Source organism: Phallusia mammillata, chromosome 6 (genome assembly GCF_965637545.1).
Source record: "Phallusia mammillata chromosome 6, kaPhaMamm4.hap1.1, whole genome shotgun sequence".
NCBI lineage: Eukaryota > Metazoa > Chordata > Ascidiacea > Phlebobranchia > Ascidiidae > Phallusia > Phallusia mammillata.
In genome coordinates this window covers 5,468,927-5,491,324 of record NC_137257.1, presented here as the reverse complement: position 1 = coordinate 5,491,324, position 22,398 = coordinate 5,468,927, and the positions used below count along the sequence as shown (strand labels likewise).

Here is a 22,398-nt window from a genome sequence, read left to right as displayed (position 1 = left end):
GAAAAGATACATTCCGTGGAACATAAGTATTAGTTTTGTATTTTAAAACGTTTTACCAATCACTGTTGTCATCATTATGTGAAAAATGTCCATAATAGTAAAAGCGATTGTTAAACATTCATAACAAAAGATATTCACTGCAGAAAGTTATTTTCAAGTTGTTCAATGACAATTCGCGCACTTGGAAAACCATCACCATGGCAGTATTTCTTTTTAAATCGATCTAGATTCTAGATATAATCAAAGAACATCGTTATTCAATTAACTTTGTGCAACCATTTCAATCTCATCACCAAAATATCGTCTTATGGACGACTCAAAATGCCTAGTTTAAAAACACTGGTTAAGCGGTTGGACTGAAAGCAAGAGTACCGATTTGCAAAACCTTTTAGAAGTACACACGCACACCTTTTTGATGTTTTCTTTTGCAACATAATACGTTGGTGAAACTGTTCCACGTTCTGGTGGTGAATCCCCTTAAATCATCCATCCGTGACCTGGCACGTGACAAGGTCTTTCTTCGGAAATTCTGCCTCTTTCCTCCCCGTTGCTGCTGCCGGGATTGTTTAAGAAGCAAGCGTGCCTCTTTTCGTTGTCGCATTTCCTGATTTGAATTGAAGAATTAAAACCAATCAAAACAATCATACTCCCAAGAAATACTTTTTCATTTTTTCACAGCGTTTAATGGTAAGTGACGAATGTATATGATGCGTTATCGGTTTCTAAATGGGTTGGGTCTGCACAAGCTGTAATTGTTACGTCATAAAGGTATCAACAATCACTTGCGTTTTTGATTAAGAGTGAAACCCCCTTTTTCCCCTGACTTTTATCATAGAAATGCGTTATAGTGTAAAAAGCATTCTGTTCCGAAAAGGAATTTTATCAAAAATAAACACAACAACGAAATCGTCGAAAATCAACTAGTTCCTTTTGCTGAAAAAACGTAATATGTTCAGAGTGTATCTGTCAATTTTCAATTTTTTCTATTATTTAGTATTTTATCTTTTTCCTACCTCTCGTCTCTTCATCTCTTCCAGCTCGTGTTGTTCCCTGCATCTGTGGAAGTTCTCCACCACAACTCCCACGAACATGTTGAGCACGAAGAATCCCACGATGAGAAGGAATGAAATGAAATACAGCAACATCCATGGGTTGTAATTCTCCACTGGCTGCATATCAAGTTATGAAAAACTTTAAGGCAGTCATTCTTAAAATTGTAGTACTATATTTCGCCTTTACAGTATCATCGGTATCTATAAGCAAGCATAAGACACCGTAAGTTAATGGTAAAAATCAGTATCGGCATTCGATTATCCAGTCGCCTGATAATGTGCATTGTGATGTCACAGTGTGTAGCGAAACAAACGATTGTTCGTTCATTGTCTGTAACAGTGGCGCTTGACCTTCAGGTAATTACCCACGAATAGGTAATTCAACATTTTGAAACAGATTAATTACGTTACTATTTTTAGTTTTGTGACGTGACCCTCTTGTGACGTCACTAATATAATAATTTTAGTTCTTTAATATATGATATCTGTGATTCTTCCCAGGGATGTCAATAAAAATGGTTGAGGCACACCGATCTACAAGGTGGCTTTCTTTTAAGCCTCCAGCAAGAGGTTAAACATTTTAACATCGCAAAACTCTGCGCAAACAATTAAATGTATGATTCGGATGAAGCAGTTTCCACAATAATTACCTGCTGATCAACTCCGACAGCATCAATGCCATGATACATGATTTCCACCCAACCATCCTTTGACGAGAGAACGAACAATGACATGAGAGCTTGACCCAAATCATCGAAGTTATATCTGTCGATCAAAAATTGTAATTGTTTCAAATTATATTTGAGTAAGGGCGTAATTAAAATTATCGTTAATGGAAAACTAAACAACCGCAAAGCTTGCACGAAGTGAATTTATATAATGCTACAGACGTTTTAACAATCTTTTTTATCATTATTATAGTTTTTTAAAGCCAAGTTTTGAGGTAAGTGCAGGAAATTGATAAACAAATCTTTCAAAAAAAGTATATTCAAACACAAAACTGTCAGTTTAATTTTATTTATTAAACAACACTTATTCAGACATACCTGTGATTGATCCAGGTATTGTCGCTAAAATCCAGACATTGTGTGCGATTTGTAACATAACGTATGTTTGGCCCTTCACAGTGGTAAAACTTGCCTTTGAAAACCTGAAAAAAAAAAATAGATATGCTGCAAATGATCAATCATTCTTGGGATATTCCAAACACGTGGGCTTCCTTATAAAATATTTTCGACCACAGGTTTTTATAGGGTAAGTCATTTTAAAGTTTTTCATTTTTTGTGCTTTAAATCATTCCGTAATATAAAATATGCATAATTGGATTTAAAATGCTTAACTAAAACAAAATTGCTATCGAAATAGCATACAGTCATTTTCTAACACGTCCCAACAAAAAAATATTCATTATGGCATTACATACGGTTAAATAAATAAAACTTTTGTTGGCAGTTAAGCTACATTCCAAGTTGTTTTGTGTCTTGCATAAAACATTCGTGCATTTTTGAACCTTTTCCAAGAGCTATTTAATAACAATAAAAACATGGAGCCATTACATCTCGACCAAAATGAAACAAAAAACTGCGGTAAAAGAAAAAAACAGTAAAAGAAAAATCGTTATTTTTTATATCGCCCTTTTCAATATTGAATTTTAATCTAAGAATCTATTTTCAATTTTACTTACTTGTACCCCAAGTATGCCGAATATAATGAAAAAGGCACAACATATGAGGACGATATTTCCAATAGGTTTGAGTGACGAAAGTAAAGTCTGTACAACCACTTTGAGACCAGGAGCTCGACTTATCACTCTGTTGAGTAGAAGACACGTTAAAAAAACCCTTAAATATTCACTCACACTTAAGTGTTACTTCACCTGAGTGGCCTCAAAGCGCGTAAAAGTCTCAAGACGCGAAGAATTCCGAACAACTTGGAGCCGCTACTCGACGCCAACGTCATTATGACGTCAATCAATGACGTAACAACAAGGATAAAATCGAGAACGTTCCAGCCGCTGTGAAACAGTAAAATATCAAACTTAAAACAAATTAAGTTGTATTTCTTGTGCTAGTATGCACGTGCCGAAATGTGTTATTACATCTTTTGTTGGAAAAGTTACATAAAACCCATTTTTGAGAAAAGCATTTGATCACGTAGTTTTCTAAATACTTTTGCTGTGGAAAAAACATACCCTCTGAAACTTTGATGGGAAAATAAACAGTACTGCAGCACAATATGGCATTGTAATGATACAATACATAGCTGAAAGGAGTAAACTAAAAACAGGCTGCAAAAAACAAGCACATAAAAAAGCTAAAAAAATATTTTTAACATTAGCGGGCCCCTTTGAGCATTTTCATGGACCCCACATCAAGATACCATGCAGTAAAAGTCGTACTTGAACAAGGAGATCGAAACGAAGAATTACCTCTTGAGGTAGGTTGAATCTCCGAAATAAAATCCGTTGGCGACGACTTTCAACAAAAGCTCAACGGTGAACACCACAGTGAATACGTAGTTACATACATCGATGACGTAACGCTCCTGTGACGTAACAATCATGTTAGTGACGTCATTAACTAGGGATAAACAACTTTTGTTGGAAATATTAAGGACTTACTAAACTGTCATCCTCCAAAGAAGGGCGTTCCATGGCAATTGTGATGCAATTACCAAAGATAAATAACAGAATGACGTAATCGAACCACTTGCTCGCCACTGTTCGCTGTAGCGATTTTCGTAACCTGCAATGACAAAGGTACCACGTTAACTGTGAAGTTTAAGTATGGTAAAACGTGGCTGAACTGGAGTTGTGTAAGTAGGCCCGGGCTGTACGTATCGGGATCAGTTTCGGTTTAAGCTTGAACAAAACGGGACTGACTTCAAACTCGACTAAACTTGTGCCGTATAAAGTAAACAACTGTAGGACCCAATAAAGGTTCTTTTAAAAAAAAATTGGGGTATGATTTCGGGCTTGTCTTACAGCGCCAGGCCAAACAAATCTAGTTTTTTCGGTCGATGGTTACTGTTTTAAACAATACAACAGCCGAAAATCTTGAATGCAAGTGGTATAGTGTATTGTCTGCAACTAAATGAAAGGTGTGTTTGACTGGCTCAAGTTGCAACTTAAAATATAAACTCAAGAGCAATGATCGTCCGGTTATGACCAGCAGTTCGTGGTTATAGATCTGGCAATGTCTTTAAGTATACTCCATTCAGATAGTATTTAGATTTTTTACTGACTAGTTCAAGGCACACTTTTGTGTAAAACCAAAGATTACATTTTAAATTTACAAACTAAATCTTTATTTTCGGGGAACCCAGGACGCTCCCGAGAACAAAGGTTTTTTCATCTGTCTGCAGAGTGTAGACTATTTGACTAATACCTGCTTTCTGGAGGCAAAAGGTAGAGGGACCACGTGCGGCGATCTGATGTAAACTTGTGCAATCGGTCGACGGCGCAACATGAAGTAAAATTTCGGCAGCAACGGCAGAAAATCTTTAAATAAACTTAGAGTTGAAGATTTGTAACATGGAACAAATGTATAAATCAACTCACGTTCTCCATCTGGTGGTCATGCTCACACGATTTTTCACGTCGCAAGGAGTCGATAGAGAGGCTCTTCTCGTCAAACGCTTAAAATAGATAAAAGGTTCCAATTTTGAATGAAAATCTGGTACTGTATACTTTAAATGTCTTAGCAACAAATCATGTACTAAGGCTCACAAAAACCAGGCGTCAAACCAAACCGTTCAATCAAAGTTGATTAAACAGAATACTCTGTGAATATTCAACCAAAAAGTGGGTATCAACAATTAATAAATAAACAATAACTGAATAGGGTGTTGCTGTCAGGCATAATGTATAAACAAGTATCGCTCTTCCAGCAGTTTTTATTATAAATAACCAATGTATCGACGTCCCATACAAGACGCCTTCGTTAGGATTATTCGTCGGCTGTTTATGAAAAAACTACTGGAAGAGAAATATTCGTTTTTAAACAAATACCAAGTTTACATCTTTCCATTAAACTTGTGTCTTCGTCATCTTCTCGGTTTAAGTCTCCTTCAGCTGACATTATAAAACTCGAATTGCTGTAAACGTCCTCGTCTTCACAATAATCTGAAACATCAGAAAAAATCGTGTAAAGTTTGCGATTTAAATTTATCGCAAAAAAGAATTATTTAGTTTCATGAAAAAAGTTTTAAATGGGATTATCCTACGAGTGAACTGGTGCCAAAACAAGTTCATGTATCATGTGATCTACCACATATGTATAGATTTATACAGCAATTCTTTCTTTACAAAATAGTAAAAACAAACTGCCGTTAGACAAAGAGAAAAACAAACAGATAATGAGCATTGATCAGTTAGGTTGAACATTAATTTATTACAGGGATCAACCCTAAAGCGTTCAAGCAAACCAGGGTTAAAAGTACACTTCTTTAACCATGATTTCAAGCACTGTGTATAATATTACGCATAGAAATTAATATGCACGCGACAAAACATGTCTAAAAGGTATCATGGCGTAGCACGTAGCAGAGTGCAACAGAACTTCAACCCACCATCGCTTTCGTCATCAGCTATCCCGGACACCAGAGATTGTTGATCAAGTGGAAGCTCCTTATTTTTAGACCGGAACGCCTTAATGTGGCTTGATACACTTAACCGGGACTGCAAGATAACAAAAGAGGAAATATAGGCCACATATATACAAAACACAAGGGTGGAAAAATGATAGCAACTAGAGTCGCAAAATTACATTCACTTTTATGACCTAAATCTTTAGTGCTTAAAGTTGGACTTGAGCAAAATGGGTTTAAAAAAACAAATCCGGTTAATCGCATAACCAATTTGCCTTTTTTTATTTTTATCCTCGGTGGGCGGGCAACATCCGAATTCGTTATGTTTACAACTTCCGTTGAGCTGCCTGTTTTTATTGCAAGTCCGTTATATCATTTTCTATTATTTGAGGCAGTTGGTGACTTCAATTTAGTTCAACCCATTGAGAACCACTGGGTTGGAGCAATGCCGCTCAAGTTTCTTTCTCAGGGAAACAAAAGGGACAGAGATAGGATTCGAACCCACAATCTTGTGAACACAAGACGTTTATAATAGTGATGCACCGAACCCGCCTAAAAAAGTTCGGGCCGAAACCGAATATTCGGCCACGAGGCCGAATAATTTCAGCCGAATCAGGCCGAACCTAAAATTCTCGTTTCTTCGTATATTTTCAACTGAACCTTGTGTCGTTGATGCGAGTGAATTGAATTATGACAAACCAAAATCAGTTTCACAATGCGGAAGCTTAACTAAACTTGTAATATTTTGCAGACAACGTGGTCGTATTTTATAGACACAAAAATTAGTTAATTTGTGACGTTTTGTATTGGCGATAGTGATAGTTTAGGCATTAATTCCATGCAATCAAAGAGTTCGGTTTCGGCCGAATTTTCAAAAAAGTTCGGGCCGAAACCGAAACATCGAAAAATAGCGTATTCGGCCGAAATGTTTCGGCCAACCGAAACTTCGGTGCATCACTAGTTTATAATAACCACTCGGCCATGTTGACGATGCTAGGCATTCAATTGCGAATAACACTTTCAGAAGTTGTGATTTACAAACCTTCTGCAGACAAGCAAATTCATACTTACTATAGTACTTGACTTTCTAGAATCGGATGAGAGGGTCGCTGGGTGTCCGTAACTCGAATCGCTGCGTCTACGGTCGATGCTAATAATGCTCCCGTACTCGGCGCCCTTCAAAAACTTGCACTGTTCAAAACTTAATCCAGGCTCTTTCTCGTGCAAGGAATTATGGGAAGCAAGCGGAGTGGGCGTTGGCAGGGGCGTGGCCGCTGTGCGAGTTATGATTGGCAGGTCATGCGTGAATGCTTCGTCGTCATCGCTGTCACCACAGGAGACTGCGTGAAAATATAAAACTTTGAAAAGACAGAACAACGTGAAAAGGAAAATAGTTTAATTTTGAAGTACGAAATTTGCAATTCTCCATGCCTTACACTTTGTGTTTCAAGCAAAACAACAAGTTTTTTTAAAATATCATTTTTGGGGTCAAATCATGGGTTATCAAGGATAACAGGGATTTTGAAAATAACGTCAACAGTTTCTACTAATTCAAAATCTACTAACTGTGGGATGTTAAATCAGATTAATCCACTATTTTATGACAAAAATGTGAAAACAAACCATGTGGACAAAATATAGATTACAAAGTAAAAACAGTAAGAGTTATATTATTGTTATTAACTACAAGAAAAAAAAAAAACGCACAAATCAAATTTCTATCAAATGAATACAAAACAGTTAAGACGTCACCTTTTCCATTTGACGTCATCACAATAGGAACGTCATCACAAATGTCCTCGTCACTCGAGTAGAGGGATGATGACGTACTAGACATCTCTACTCGCTATAAATAAGACGAAACAAAAGCATTTATAATTGTGTGTTTTTTTGTGAGAATGGGATAGATCAATAAATTATGAACTTTTTATATGAAACATATAATCGTGATCTACAATGGGTACAAACGAATCATGACTAAAATCAACAAACATTAAACTTACAGCTGATTATAACAGTCTACACATTAAGTACAACAACATTAACAGATGGAGATGAGGCCTAGTGCCGAACATAAACATCACATACATGCATGGAGTTCTGCCGCTGGAGGGCGCGACTGGTGGGGAGCGGCTGACGCAAGCCAAGAGCGTTGGCAACCTTCCTCGTGTATTCATCCGCCACGCTGTGTTCGCTGAGTTCATCGTCGCTTACGTCATCGCCCTGAAAGCGATCCGGATAGCACTGCGCCGAAACACAACAACGTCGACATGCGTGTGTGGTGAAGCGTGAAGGCACGTGACCCGAGGTGTGAGTCACGTGGTTAAGATAAAGAAAAAGCTAATGAGCCAATCGCGGCACAAGGTGATGAGTTTAAGACAATTATTAAAACAAGTGCAATCGAGTATACTGTACAAACTGTATGGCAATGTATTTTTCACGCTTTAAACCACACGCCCAGTGCGTTTTAAGCTACATATTGTAAAGACCTGCAAAAAAAATTTCCGTAAAACTAGGTCCAAACGATTTTACTATTTTTTAGCGGTTTTTAAAGAAGTTCATAGTTCTCGAGATTTGTGAAATCACGTTTTAATTCCCTAAGTCAGTAGTTCTCAAACTGTGCGTCGCGACGCCCTGGTACGTCGTTTAAATTTTCCAGGGCGTCGCAGAATAGTTCCGTTTCGTGGATTTTTGTTGTTGTATTAATAAACACAACTTTAATAATAAGTTGGTGCGTCGCAAGTCCTGAAAACTTTTCCAGAGGCGTCGCAACAAAAAAAAGTTTGAGAACCACTGCCCTAAGTAAACAATAACATTTAAAAATGGACCAATAAAACACATTTGCCACTAAACAAATACATTACCAGCGAGAAAAGACCAGAATTGAAATGAATGAACGTGATGGACACAATACTGCGAAGAATTATATGAACTACTAAACAGAACATACTACTGCTATTACAAACTTGATTGGGTGTCGTTTGTCACGTGACAGTCACGCACGAGTGCACCTACCTCAGCTTGAAATCCTTCCACGAGAATTGCGACAAGCAAGTTAAATAGAACGTAGTTGCCTATTGTCATCAGTGTGATGAAGTATATGGCAGCTGCTGGGTGTGTAGCTGCCATTCCGTTGTATAAGACGACATTCCAATCTTCTTGGGTAAGGATCTATAGAGAAAACAAAGCAAAAAATAACTTTCAGCTTGGCACAACAAAATAACAAGGTAACAAGTTCTATCAACGGACTGAGAGCGAAAAATATACTGAATTATTCAACAAATATGCATGGAATATATATAGTTTAACCGCAGGATAAACAGTGATCATCGATGACCATGTTGTCTGTTCGAGTGTCTGATACTGTTCAGTTTAAACTCTCTCACTTCTGTTAAGAACCCCTTCTCCCCCCAAAACACGTATTTTTTGTCACTTGCATATTATTTTTGTATTATCACTTGCTCGTATTAAAGAACAATATTTGGAAAGTATCAGTAAAGATGAACACAAATTCATAACTGGGATCAGCCGTAAAGCGTCTATGCAGACCAGTGATCACGGCACACTCATATATAAACCACAGTACGCCAGGCCCATTGAAGGCGCCATACCGAATCAGCCGGTCACCAAGCATTCACAACCATATGGCCAGGCGATAGGCTAGAAAAATGTAGCCTGCGGTGGGATTCGAAACTACGAGTCTTTCCGGGACTCGCGCTTATCCAACTGCACTACGTAGGCTCAGTGAAGAATCCGCCGAAATTTAAATCACAAGCACCGTTGCCAGCTTTAATGAGCCTGGCGTACTCTGAGAAAAGTATTGTGAATTTCGTGACGTATTTAAGTATAGAAGTTATTTAGCACACCTGGAAGACAGTAACGAAAGCCCAGAGAAGAGAATCAAAGTTCTTTCGGTCGCATTCAGTCTCTCCATATTGGTTGAGTTTGCAGAATTCGCAACCGAACAAGTGCATGCCAAGAATACTGTACAAAAAACAGAATAATAATTTAGTTCTTTTTTACATTGATACTGTGACACAGAGCCGACTTCACTGTGGTTCCCAAGCAGTTGCTTGGCCACTGTGAGCAAGTTTCAATTGTGCTGTATGCCCAGTTGTGGCATCGCACAGACTAGGTGATGCATGGGGTTGTACCCTGTTGCTCACCACAAACTGGAGTGCCGTTGGATGGCTACACTAGCCAATACGGCCGATCTCTCGTCACCAGCTGCACTGATGAGACCTTATAGGTCGAAACAGTGTGCACTGTCTGCAGCTTATAATTTAGTTCTTCTTTCCACAAAGTTTGCAGCGACGAACTCAATTTGATCTATAGTGGGAAAGGTATTAAGGCCTACTGGCAATGTTTTTAAATCAGTCCGAAAAAGGCTTCTGGTCCCATACAGTTTACAAATTTATCTGTATTTATAACGGTTTACAATTTTGCGACCTGCTCGTTCTGTCTAAAAGTTTTTAAGTTGCTAGGGAATATACTTTATAAATTTGCCTTAATACCTGCAAGTACCTCAAGATGTAAAAAATCTACAAACATTTTGACAATTTAGCAACGAAATGGTTTCAGAAAGTGTTTCGTAATACACTTTTAAAAAAGTTGTTCATTCGTTTTGTTTATTTCTAATTCTTTGTTTTTTAACCATGTAAAAGCAGTCATAACCTATATAGCATGAACCATATATTATAGGCAGTGGTGGTATTCAGCCGGTTCGCACCGGTTCTATAGAACCGTATCATTAAATTTTATGAGATCAGCGAACCAGTTAGCATGGCCGGTTACTGTTAATGGACTTTTGTAACACAACCGGTGGAAAAATATGACTTTTGTGATAGAACCGGCTGACAAAAATTTAAGTCCCACGATTGATTATAGGTTTTTGGATGTGAATTACGATAATCGAATTGCTATTTGTACTTGACCAGCTTAAAACTAGCTCAAATTTGTCATCAAAACTTACCTGAAAATAAATATAAAAAGCGTCAAGAGCATCATGAAAGTTGCCACGTTGTCCATAGTACGCATAAGCACCACTAACTGGCGCCGAAGAGCCGGTAGAAATCGAACAAGCTTGAGAACGCGAAGTAAACGAAAAGTTCTGAGCACAGATAGACCACCGCCGTTTTGTGTTCCAGCAACGATTTCCCAAACACTGTAAAGGAAATATATTTTTTGTCAATGGAATACAACCGCATTACAATTAAATGCTGAAAATGAAAATCATTTATTCTTTAATTTCAAAACATAATTATTTCGCCTCAATTAGGTAACAGCACGATCAGTATCTGGAATAAACTGTAAAAAATAAAATAAATTGTAAATTTAAAAAAATGTAAAATTTCAAAATTATCACTATTAAACAAACTGTCAGTAACTGTTATAAAATGAAGTCATTTAGCAAATAAAATATTTGACAATTTCAGCTTTGTACTAATAAATACAAAATAAATTTAATGCGATAATTTATTTACTTATCACGTAAGAATATATTTTGTTTTCATTCCACAAACCATTACCTAATGATCACAATGACAGCATCAAACATGTTGTAGAGGTTCTTGGCGTAACCCACAACTCCAAATGCGACAAGTTTGGCAATCATTTCCAACACGAACAAGGTAGTAAACACTACGTTGCTGATTTCAAGAACCTCTGTAAGGGTTTGGGGCTGAAACAAAAAAAGGAAAGGTTCACTTTTTTTTGATAACCTACTGAATTTAGACTGTTAATGTCTTCATATCTTGATAAAATTTATGTTATTTTTTATGTATGACAAGATAACCATTCATAAGATCATAGTGAAGTAAGCCAATAGTCCTAGTACCTCGAAAACTAAATATGACACGATTTGAAATAAAAAACATTTTAAAAGTTACTGATAGTTGTCAAGAGTAATGTTTTTCAGAAATGTGTTGATGTGTATGTTTTATGTTAAAAATAAAACGATTTTCAAAGTTGGATGTAATATTCTTGAATGTTTAAGCACTTTAGCGCACTAATCGATTTTCAGCGCACAATATTTTTTAATATTGTACAACTTTGTAGCCATTTCCAGTGACTTAACAGGTTTTTCTTTCACTAACAGCCACCAAGGTGTCCACTACGCCCAAAAACTTCGTACAGCCGCTGGTATATTTACTTTAACATACGCTAACATATAAGTTAATATCTGCGGCCGCAAGTTGAGCACCCTTCTTCTAACCCAGTGGTTCCCAAACTGTGAGCCATGGCCCAGTACTAGGCCACCAAGACATTTTCAATGGGCCAAAGAGCCATTTGAACAGATTCTACTGTTCTGTTATACTGTAGATATTATGCGCTTTGTTTTGAAAAACATAATATTTGTAAAGAATTCCGAATCTTGTAGCCAAATTTCAGGAGCAGGTGTCTCATTAAAAATAAATTGCTAGAAACCATTTCGCTTGTTTTGAGTTATTTTTTTTGTTTGTGCCCAAATTTCAGCACGTTGAGCCACGGATTCCTATTAAATAGACAATTGGGCCACAGACCAAAAAAGTTTTGGAACCCCTGTTCTAAGAACCTATAATACGTGCCTGTCGGTCCAAAGGTTTATCTGCACAAACATCTACATGTGGTGCGGTTTTTCATTTCCAGTAAATTTGGGGTAGAAATAATATTCGTGACATGAAAGCTTGTTTGTTGAGAAAACAGAGCTAATGGGATTTCGGTGTATCTTGTGTAATTTACGTGCTGTATCGCGTCGTATTTTGCCCCAAACAACCCTGAACTACACAATGTTCAAAAGATTATAATTTATCTTTGACTGCTAAACAACAGTTCAAATGATACTAACAACGACCGTAAACTATGTGACTGTAATTTTAACTTTTTAGCAAATATTTTATATTGGATTGTTGTGTTTTAGTTAGTAAGATATTGCTCATTATACTATAGGTTGTTATAACTGCGTTGCTCAAAAGAAAAGCCAGTGCTTAATGGTCCATGTCATTAGTTCGAGTATTACCGCAGGCTACATTTTTCGACAGGCTGTACACCAGCCCGAATGGATATGACATCTGTTATGGCTAAGCTCAGTGATTTAAATATGAATATATCGCTGGGTTTGCATTGCATGACGAACGTTCAGGGCTTATCACAGAATATGTTCCACACTCATATAGTTAACACAGGCTACACAGCATTTTATAATCGCTGGTGTATTTATTTACCCAACTAAAATAGCTATTAGATTCAGCTCAAAATGAGGTGTTTTTTATGGCACGCCAACCGATTTGGGTGGTTATATTGAAGAAACATTTTAACCTGTTACATTGCTTGTTTATAGTTTTTACCATGCCACTGTCTTAAATTCAGCCTTACATGCACAGAACACTCTGCTTTCTCTTTATTATTGCCATCTGCTGGCGCGAACCACTGTTATTTAGAAAAACGTTGGCACGCGAGGTCATTAACACATGGAAATAACAAGTAAATTGGCACGCGTTGCCTAGAAGGTTGTCGACCCCTGAACACATACAAGAATCAATTGGTTACGGCCCTTTTTAGTTTAAAAACATTATACAGCCACAGGCAACATATTAAGGTAGTTTCGATCGAACAGAACTTGGCAAAACCCATTTTAACTGAAATAAAATTCACATTGCAGCGTAAAAATTACACTATTTTCTTTTGATGGACAAAGCAACATTGCCACACTTTCATGCTTACCTGATTGTGGTGTTCGATTCCCATACTCATCGTGTTAATGAGAATTGCTATCATAATTCCCCGGTTGAAATACCGGCTGTCCACTACACGTTTCACATTTCCCGAAATCTCAGAACAAAATTCACGAAACTTTTTCCACTTGCTCTGAAAAAGACAAAAAATGGAAAATCGGCTTAGGTCGTTTTTGTATGTTAAAAAATATTACAAAATTTTGCTATGAACTAAAAAAATCAGCTTTAAAATTTGACGAGAAAAAAACTATTCAATGTGTTTGTTTGACTTTTATTTTCTCTATCCGATGGTCTTGGCCCCTAAATGGGTGGGTTAATTTCAGTCGAAACCCTGGTTTGCGCAATATTGATTTCAATAGCTTTTTCAACTACAGTACTAGAAAATATCATGAATTGACAGACCATGCAACATAAAAGTAAATAAATAAGCTATTGCTGTCAGGCATAATACATAAACGACTATAACTCTTCCAGCAGTTTTTTATCGCAAAGAATGGACGTTCTGATGTCCCATACAAGACGTCTTCTTTAGGATAATAGCATATCTTGCAAGACAAATTATGTATAAAAGCAGTAGTTCTCAAACTGTGCGTCGCGACGCCCTGGTGCGTCGTTTCAATTTTCCAAGGGCGTCGCAGAATAGTTCCGTTTCGTGGTTTTTTGTTGTTGTATCAACAAATACAACTTTTATAATGAGTTTCCTCATTAACTTTTATTTGCTGGTGCGTCGCATGTCCAGAAAACTTGTCCAGGGGCGTCGCAATAAACAAAGTTTGAGAACCACTGCTATAAAGCAACAGAATTTGTTTTAGAAAACAAAAACAAACTCAAAAACCTTGCAGTCGATTTGGCAGCAACATTGTTTCGAAGCGATTGTGTCGTCATAAACCACTTTTTCTGCTTCAGGTTCCAAACCAGCATCTGTGATGTCATAAGCAGAACAGGAACAGTTGACGTCAGATCTTACAAAGGTTTGACGTTTTGATGGCGAACCTGCTTCGGACTGAAGATAAAAACTTCCTCTTGGACTGCGATTGCGGTCTGTGATAGATTTAACACCATTGTTTAAATTTTATAAACTTTTTTTTTAAAATGCCTTTACGCTAGGACTGCAGTAGTGGTGCATTTAAAAAATTGGTAAGCGACAATTACTGCGTCATATAAAAACATCAGAACACGTTTGTGGCCAAAAAGGTTTTTTTATTTTTGAAAAATAGGCAGTGAAGTGTGAAGATTAAGGGGTACTATACCTTACATTTTTGTTATTTTTATAAAGAGCTGACATTGCAATAAAAACCGACATGATTTTTCTTTAATATTTGGGCACAAAATTTTGTCATCTTTTAAAAACAGCGTTTGCTTTTTGCTCAAAAAATGTTTCTTAACAATCTGAGGCAAATGCACCATTTTACTATCTTTATTGTGGAGATATAATCCAGTAATACCAACACAGCCAGTCTTGTAATAAACTGTTCACTTACCAAGGCCTGGGGAGCATAAGTACCCTCCGACCTTCCCCGGTTCCTTACAGGGCGTTTCCTGGGGCGGGCTGAAGTAAATCGCTCCCGCTGACGTAATAGTGACGTCACCCGATCTTCGGCGATTTGGCGTCGCGCTGTGACGTGTGTCTGACGTCAGAGACCCGGGTAAAGAAAGAGCCGAGGTGTTAAAGGAAGGTGAAACACGCGGTAAAGTTAATCTGAAGAAAAACGAAAATAACGGGCTATGAGTTTAGGTTAAAAACAACTACAGCAATAAAATATTCCCGGTGATGTTTAAAGGAGACAAAAAGCGCTCATTTAAGTGACAGTAGGAAGCACAAACTATCAGAGTAAAACCGTTTAACGAATTTTACGAACATTTTTTTACAATTGAAACTTATTTATAGGACTCAATAATACGTTCAAAACCGAATACAGAACCGGAGCCTATACTACAACCAAGGACAAAAGGGCGAAAGTACATAGGCGACTTTCAAAAGTACAAAAATAAGCATAACCAAATCAGATTCTATTTGAACAGGGAACTGATAATGGCAAATGGGAAAAATGTGTAATCCATTTCCCTAAATCTTGCGGAATTTAATTTCAAACATAGGTTTTATTGTCGATAGTTTACTAAGCTAAAAACGGTAAACAGTGATAAATATATATTTCTACTGTTTAGTATAATAATGATTCTATTTGAATAAGGAAATATGATACAGAATATACCTTAAAAATATTGCTATGTATTATAAACACGAATTTGGACCAGTTTACCTGAAAGAGTTTTTAACAGTTGGGATATCGATTGCATCAGAACCAGCATTACCCAACATTAACCTCGCGGGGGAAGGGGAAGCACTGGGGTCAAAGGGGGGCGCATCGTGCAAATCGATTTCAACCCCAACTTTCAAGAGTCTTTCTCCTCTCTCTGTTGAATCCGAGATGTGATAATGATGATAGTGATGATGGTGGTGGTGATGAAGATGGATTGATTTGGTTTTCTTCTTTGCCCTTTTGGATGCTGAGGCAGATTTCACTGGAGCTGGATAGGAAGCGGTCGCTGATCCAGGGATACCCTTCTTCTTTTCTCGCTTCTCATTTTTCCTCCGTCGCCACCACCTTTACAGAGAGTGTTTAAGGCAGTGCTTTCCAAACTATTTTCATTCTACTTAAATGAGATACTGATGATACTCCTGTGGCGAAATATATACATCTTAAAATTGAACGAGTGCCCTTTAGTTTTTCATGAACCTTAATCAAATGACATTTGACTTGAAAAGTCTATTCTCTAGCACTTATATCAAGAACAAAAGACATTACAGCAATCCTTGTCTGTTATAGATATATTTATGTTATTTTTTTGTATCTTCCATTCGTGTGGCATGTTTTTTCAGCCTGTTACTCCCAGCAAACTGAAGTGCCGTTGGATAGCTACCCAAACCGATACGGCCTATGTCTTCTCATCAGCTGTACTGATGAGCCTCATATGTCAAACAAGTATGAACTGTATGTAGCGGCCTGCAGGTCCCAAAAACTAGAGTGGCATAACGTGCTGTAGGGACAATGTCTTGTCGCCAGCTGCACCGATGACACCATTTAGGTCAAAACAGTGCGCACATCTAAGTCTTACTTTATAGAAACAGCGGTATAAGTTTGGAGGTAGTAGGGCATTGTTTTGCCCACCAAAAAAGAGAATTTTTACCGTTTAATTCGTCTCTTTCGTTTCCTATAAACGTGAGAAATGTATTTTAGCAATTCCTCGTAGCAATTGCCGGGAGGGGAGTAGCTAGCCAATGTGCTGTCGTTCGATTTAAACCTCAACCTCTGTTCTTCCATTAACCGCTGCTCACGCTGCTTCGTCTCGGAGAATTGCGTTGCTATGACGACCAAGCACAGGTTGATCATGAAAAACGAGCCGATCTGCGAAACGGATGAGCGTAAGGTGATTATCCGGAATCGATTTTGGTGGTATTTGAACCAAAGATAATCGATTGGTGGCATAAAAAGCGTTGGTATTTTTTTCGCACATGATTTGGATTGGTTTGCTCTTTAAAAAAGGTTAGTTCTTTGCCCTTTGCTACTTAAGTATACGTAGCTGTTTTTGACTGGTTACTCATAGCAAAGGACTGCCGTATAAATATTTAAAAAAACTATTTAATATAAGATGGAACAAAAAATATTTTGTTTCATAAACAAAGCTTTAAATAACATTTAGTATAACGAAATTTTAAGAACCTTAAGTCAAGTCAAAATATTTATTTCTCAGTTCGTAAAATATAACAGTTCTTTGGCATTCCATGACCTAAACTATTGTGGTAGCACAGACCAGTGCCCCTTAACCTAGGGATTGTGGTCAACCCTAGGGTGCACACTAAACCAGCCATAGGGGTTTACCAAAAAGTTACAAATCAAACTTTCGAACGTGTGGATAATTATTAGTACGTGTATGATAACAAACTTACTAGTAACTACCATTTTAAAACAGAATCGTACTCTTGAAAAATATTAATTTGCATTTGCCTTTTGGGGCTAAACATTTTAATTTAGGTAATTTACGATCCAAAAGCAACAAGGGCATAGCAGCATCGACCATAAAGGGTGCATGCATAAAAAAAGTTAAAAAGCACTGGCATAGATTTTTGTGATAATTTTCATCAAACACGTCAAAATAACAAACAAAAGCCAATTAGAATCGTTCGGGTGACGTTGAATGACGAGTAATCGAACAATGATCAGAATGTCTAGTGTCACGGAATTTACGTGCTAGATAACAACTGTCTCGCCACGAGAGCATTAGCGCTTGAAATAATATTGATTCACGTCTCGCATGCAACTCAGAAGGGAAAGCTAAATAGAGATATGAAATGCTTGCGTCTAAATGGTCGCTACGGTTGATCAGTGACTTTATTAAGGACATTTTAAAAGGAAAGCGACAAACCGAAAGATGATTTTAATCAGAGTTTTAAGTCATGCCCTGTTTGGGCTTAACTTAAAAAAGTTGAATTCGGACCTAATTTCACACTCGGCCTAAATTGTGCCGGACTTATCCCAACTTTTAGGCCTAATTAGGGACACCTTATAACTCTTATTCTAACTCATGAATCTCATTTAATTTGGACAGTGTATTTTTAAACAAAAAATATGTGGTTTCTTTAAATTACGTTTTTAGATTTTTGGAACTGGTTTACATGCTGTTGTTTTTTAACTGATTAACACCTTTTTAACCTAATTTTCCATGCATAAAACATTATTGTTTGTAATCGGATTTAAATGTTTTTTGAATTTATTTTATATGTTTTATTTAACTTCTATTTTATTGACATACTTACCACGATCAGAAGAATAAAGTAAATGAAACTATAGAAGGAATAACCGTCCATGACAAAGTACATGATATCCACCCAGCCTTCAAGACTGATAACCTACAGAAAATATAGCTCAAAATTACGAGACGAAAATCGTGTGGTAAATGTTTGATAACATTGCATTAAATTGAACTAAAATATGTGTCTAATACATGAAATTAATTGGAGTGATCCAGAAATGCCCAACATAACTTGAATATTCATAATTTTCGTGATAAATATACTGAAATAAACGTTGCAAAGTGAAATGCTATGTTATTGTACACATTGAATACTAATTATGCAACCATCTGTGGACAAGTGCATATACTGCATAAAAGTTTTTCTGCAATGTGTCGTGGGGTAAACAAAACGATGCTGTAACATGACACAGCACAGTCTGCTTATAGGGAACCACGCCTAGCTGATTTTGCACAACCAAGCAACTACACACAGGTGCAGTTTATTTCCTATCTGTTCTTTTACACCTGAAATCTCACCTGGAATATAGCCACCCACGCATACATGATGTTGTCAAAACTGATTGCTCCCATATACGGGTTGGTATTTCCGGCCCTACACGTGTTGTAATATTGATTCCAGTTGATACAGTTGAGGCGACCTGCCGTAACAGGAAACTTTTTTACACTCGATTGCTCAACTAAAATATTGTACAACTTGAAATAAAGGGTATAAACTAGTGGTTCTCAAACTCGGTTTTCGGGGCCGCATGCGGCTCCCAACCAGACTTGGACAACTAGATTTTTTTTCGTTTTTTCAAATTGGATTAGAATTAAAACTAGAGCTTCTCGTTTTTTACAAATTAGATTGGAATTAGAATTAGAATTTTCTCAAATACTAGAAATTAAACTAGAATTCAAACTAGAATTAGATTTAGGCCAACCAACTTTAGTTTGTTTTAAATTTAAACTTGTAGATTTGCACGCTTAAAACAATACGATTCGGCATGTCTAAAACGCGTTCGAAGGGAACTGATGTGGCCATCATGTCAAGTAGTTCGCAGCAGCATCAATTCGAAAATAGTACGTTATTGTGACCAAAAATTTTCGTAATGCTCGATGTTTTACGTAGGCGGACAGTTGCAACTGTACTCGCCCTACGCGATAGACGCAGCTATACCTTAGTTTTCGCATACTGTTTTTTTCATAACCTTATGATGCTAATTTACTGAACTTATAATCCTCTTTCAGTTGACATACAAACTGTATTCCCTTTCATTGCCAGATGCTGCAACATCCAACGAGGTAGTGCTTACGATTAATAAATCGAAATCGCATAGGTACTGTTCGTCACAGTGCCAAATTTAACTGAAAAACGTGTTTCAGTGATGTAATTGGTCTTGTTAATTACACTGTTTTGTGGGCTTTGATTACAAAATGCATGCTCAGATCACATGCCTAAAAAGGCCGTTGGACAAACTAGCGTTTTTGGGAAAACTGTGAATTAGATTAGAATTAGAATTAGAGCTTACTCGATAATTCTGAATTAGATGAGAAATAGAATTACCGCTATTCTGCTCTAATTTGTCAAATTAGACAACTAGAATTATCTAGTTGTCCAAGTCTGCTCCCAACTACTTATTTTGCGGCTCGCACCAGACCTCAGAAAACCACCAAAGATTGCTATTTTAGCTTTCAAAGTCGTCTTCTTTAGTGATTTTCCCAAGGTTTCGTTTTTTTGCGGCTCCCTACACACTTATAAAATACCATTTGGCCCCGACAATGAAAAGGTTTGAGAACCACTGGTATAAACTGTTGTCAGATAAGACAGGCGAAAGTTTACTTTAAAATAAATGCTTGCAAAGCACTAAATATCGAAAAGCATACAATTAAGATGCGCAATTAAAGGATATGTATATTAGCGGTGTTGTCAAACAAATAAAAAAACATTTGTATTTTTAATTTATTTAAAAATAAATCAAATACTTTACCTATTTTAAAATAATCATCTTTGACATTTTAAATTATTTCACTTATTTTATTGGTTTGAAAAATTGAATTTTTGTAGGAACTAGAAGGGTGGCTTAGCACATATTGCCCTTGCATATACACTATAACACATATTTTCTACACTAATTTTATATTAGGTCCCATATCATCCATTGTCTTTTATAACCTTGGCTGTTTCTGCAAGCAAAAACTCATGGGTCCCCCACACATGCAAAGTTGTAAATAATACATTTCAAGAGATAACCATGAGAAAGTCGGGTGTTGTAAGGTAAAACACAGTGATCGGTACTGTGCCTGAATAAATATGCTATATGGAGAACAAACTATTCAAATTCAGTCCATTTATACATTTTTGAAGGTTTTTCTATTTTATGGTCTATCTGAGAAAAAAAGTGTTAAACAGTGAGAAAATAGGCTAAAACACAACAATCAGCTCCTATAACACAAATCAGCGCGAATTGCACGTGACTGTTGGGGGCTAGTGGAGTAAATGATAGAGCTACAGGGTTGAACCCAACAATTAACACCTATAAATATTGCACTGTACAAGCTCTCCAAATTTCATTTAATTCAGACATAGTTTGAAAAATTGACCCATTTTGGGGGGCTAGTGGGGTAAATGCTGGGGCAACAGGGTAAAACACAACATTATACACCTATAAATGCACACTCTACAAGCTGTCCAAATTTCATTTAATTCTGACATTGTTAAAAAATTGACCCATTTTGGGGGGCTAGTGGGGTAAATGTTGGGGCGACAAAGTTGAACATAACAAACAACAACTATAAGTAGCACACTCTATAAGCTGTCCAAATTTCATCCAATTCGGACAATGTTTAACAAATTCACCCTTTTAGGGGGCTAGAGGGGTAAATATTGGGGCTACAGGGTTAAACACAACAATTGAAACCTAAAAATGACAAATTATACAAGCTGTCAAAATTTCATCTAATTCCGACAGCGTTTAAAACACTCACCCATTTTAGGGGTTAGTGGGGTAACTGATGGGGTTTAAAACCCAAAAGTATAAAATATGAAACCACAATGACCCAATCAACAGTCATGTAAAATTTTATCCAATTCTGACAATGTTTAACATTTTGACCACTAGAGGTGTTATTAGCAACATTCGTCAATGCTTCTGACGTCATAAGACTGTTGAGAGTCAACTGCAAAACATCCTCGAACAAACCCACAAACACTGGTAACAAATGTCTGGTTGCCTTTATAACACCTCAGAAAACTAACATTTGTGGTGCGCACCAACAACATTTTACAGTTTGATGGGTAGCAGAAAACTAACGTTTGTGGTGCGCACCAACAACATTTTACATTTTGGGGGCTAGCGGGGTAAATACTGGGGTTGTCATGACAAACGAAGCAGATGGCACATCTGCACAACCATATCTACCATCTGTGAAAGTTTCATCTAAATTCACCAAAGATTTCATGGCAAAATGGGGTGGACAAACTTCAGGGAAGAAAAAAAAAAAAAAGAAAAAAAAAGAAAAAAAAAAAAAAGAAATCGAGTAAAATCAAAATGTGTCCCCTTCAGGGAAGGGGACCCATAATTATTTGAACTTTTTAAAACCATTTATTTGACCACAGCTCTAAAGTTTACTTTTACGATAAGAGAAGTACGATACGAACGCATACACAGCAAACTTAAATTGGTATGTGACAATCAGCGACCAAAACGAAAAGAAATTTTATTTCCCACTTTCAAAAAATATCAAAAACAAAAAAGAACATAAACCTTTCAGGATCCATACCTGAGCTGTCGTTGTACAGTTGCTCCACAGATTGTCCACTGACGTAATAGCTGACGTTTAATGAACACGTGACGTTATCGACGAGTGTCGGAAGAACGAGCTCGGGATCGCTGCATCGAAACTCGCCACTAAATGACGGCAGAGAGCAAATCTGAGCGCCTTCATCGTCATCATCTTGATAGTTATAATGTGGCGGAAGATTTGTGCTGTACAAGAAAATGATAACATGTTTTAACATTTTGTTAAATTCAGTATTAATACCAAGGGTTTCCAACCGGGGAGGAATTCTTAAAACTTGAGGGGAGAATTTTCTTTCAATTTCTATGTGGTTTGTAAATAGACACTTTAGCTCTGGGATACGACTTGTGAAGTTCATAAAATGACCAATTTTAAATGATCTTTGTATGGTTTAGCATCTATTATGTATTCTATTGAGGAATAAGAAACAGTTATAAACTCAAAACAGTTATAGG

At 36.9% G+C, this 22,398-nt stretch overlaps 1 protein-coding gene across 1 annotated transcript in view; it reads right to left on the bottom strand.

The window, feature by feature from the left end:
* Positions 1-408: 408 nt before the first annotated feature.
* LOC145233669 (voltage-dependent T-type calcium channel subunit alpha-1H-like) overlaps positions 409-22,398 on the bottom strand; it is a gene marked incomplete at its 3' end in the record, with an annotated part of 28,011 nt that continues 6,021 nt past the window's right edge. Inside the window, 27 exon segments of the mRNA XM_080098444.1 lie at positions 409-604; positions 1,014-1,169; positions 1,703-1,817; positions 2,099-2,202; positions 2,737-2,863; positions 2,929-3,066; positions 3,481-3,596; positions 3,673-3,796; positions 4,439-4,551; positions 4,612-4,688; positions 5,071-5,175; positions 5,622-5,730; positions 6,711-6,979; positions 7,392-7,485; positions 7,728-7,883; positions 8,655-8,810; positions 9,506-9,623; positions 10,612-10,803; positions 11,168-11,319; positions 13,341-13,484; positions 14,187-14,392; positions 14,833-15,050; positions 15,613-15,957; positions 16,541-16,758; positions 18,168-18,260; positions 18,683-18,804; positions 21,926-22,131. Coding sequence (XP_079954570.1) covers positions 409-604; positions 1,014-1,169; positions 1,703-1,817; positions 2,099-2,202; positions 2,737-2,863; positions 2,929-3,066; positions 3,481-3,596; positions 3,673-3,796; positions 4,439-4,551; positions 4,612-4,688; positions 5,071-5,175; positions 5,622-5,730; positions 6,711-6,979; positions 7,392-7,485; positions 7,728-7,883; positions 8,655-8,810; positions 9,506-9,623; positions 10,612-10,803; positions 11,168-11,319; positions 13,341-13,484; positions 14,187-14,392; positions 14,833-15,050; positions 15,613-15,957; positions 16,541-16,758; positions 18,168-18,260; positions 18,683-18,804; positions 21,926-22,131 — 4,169 coding nt within the window.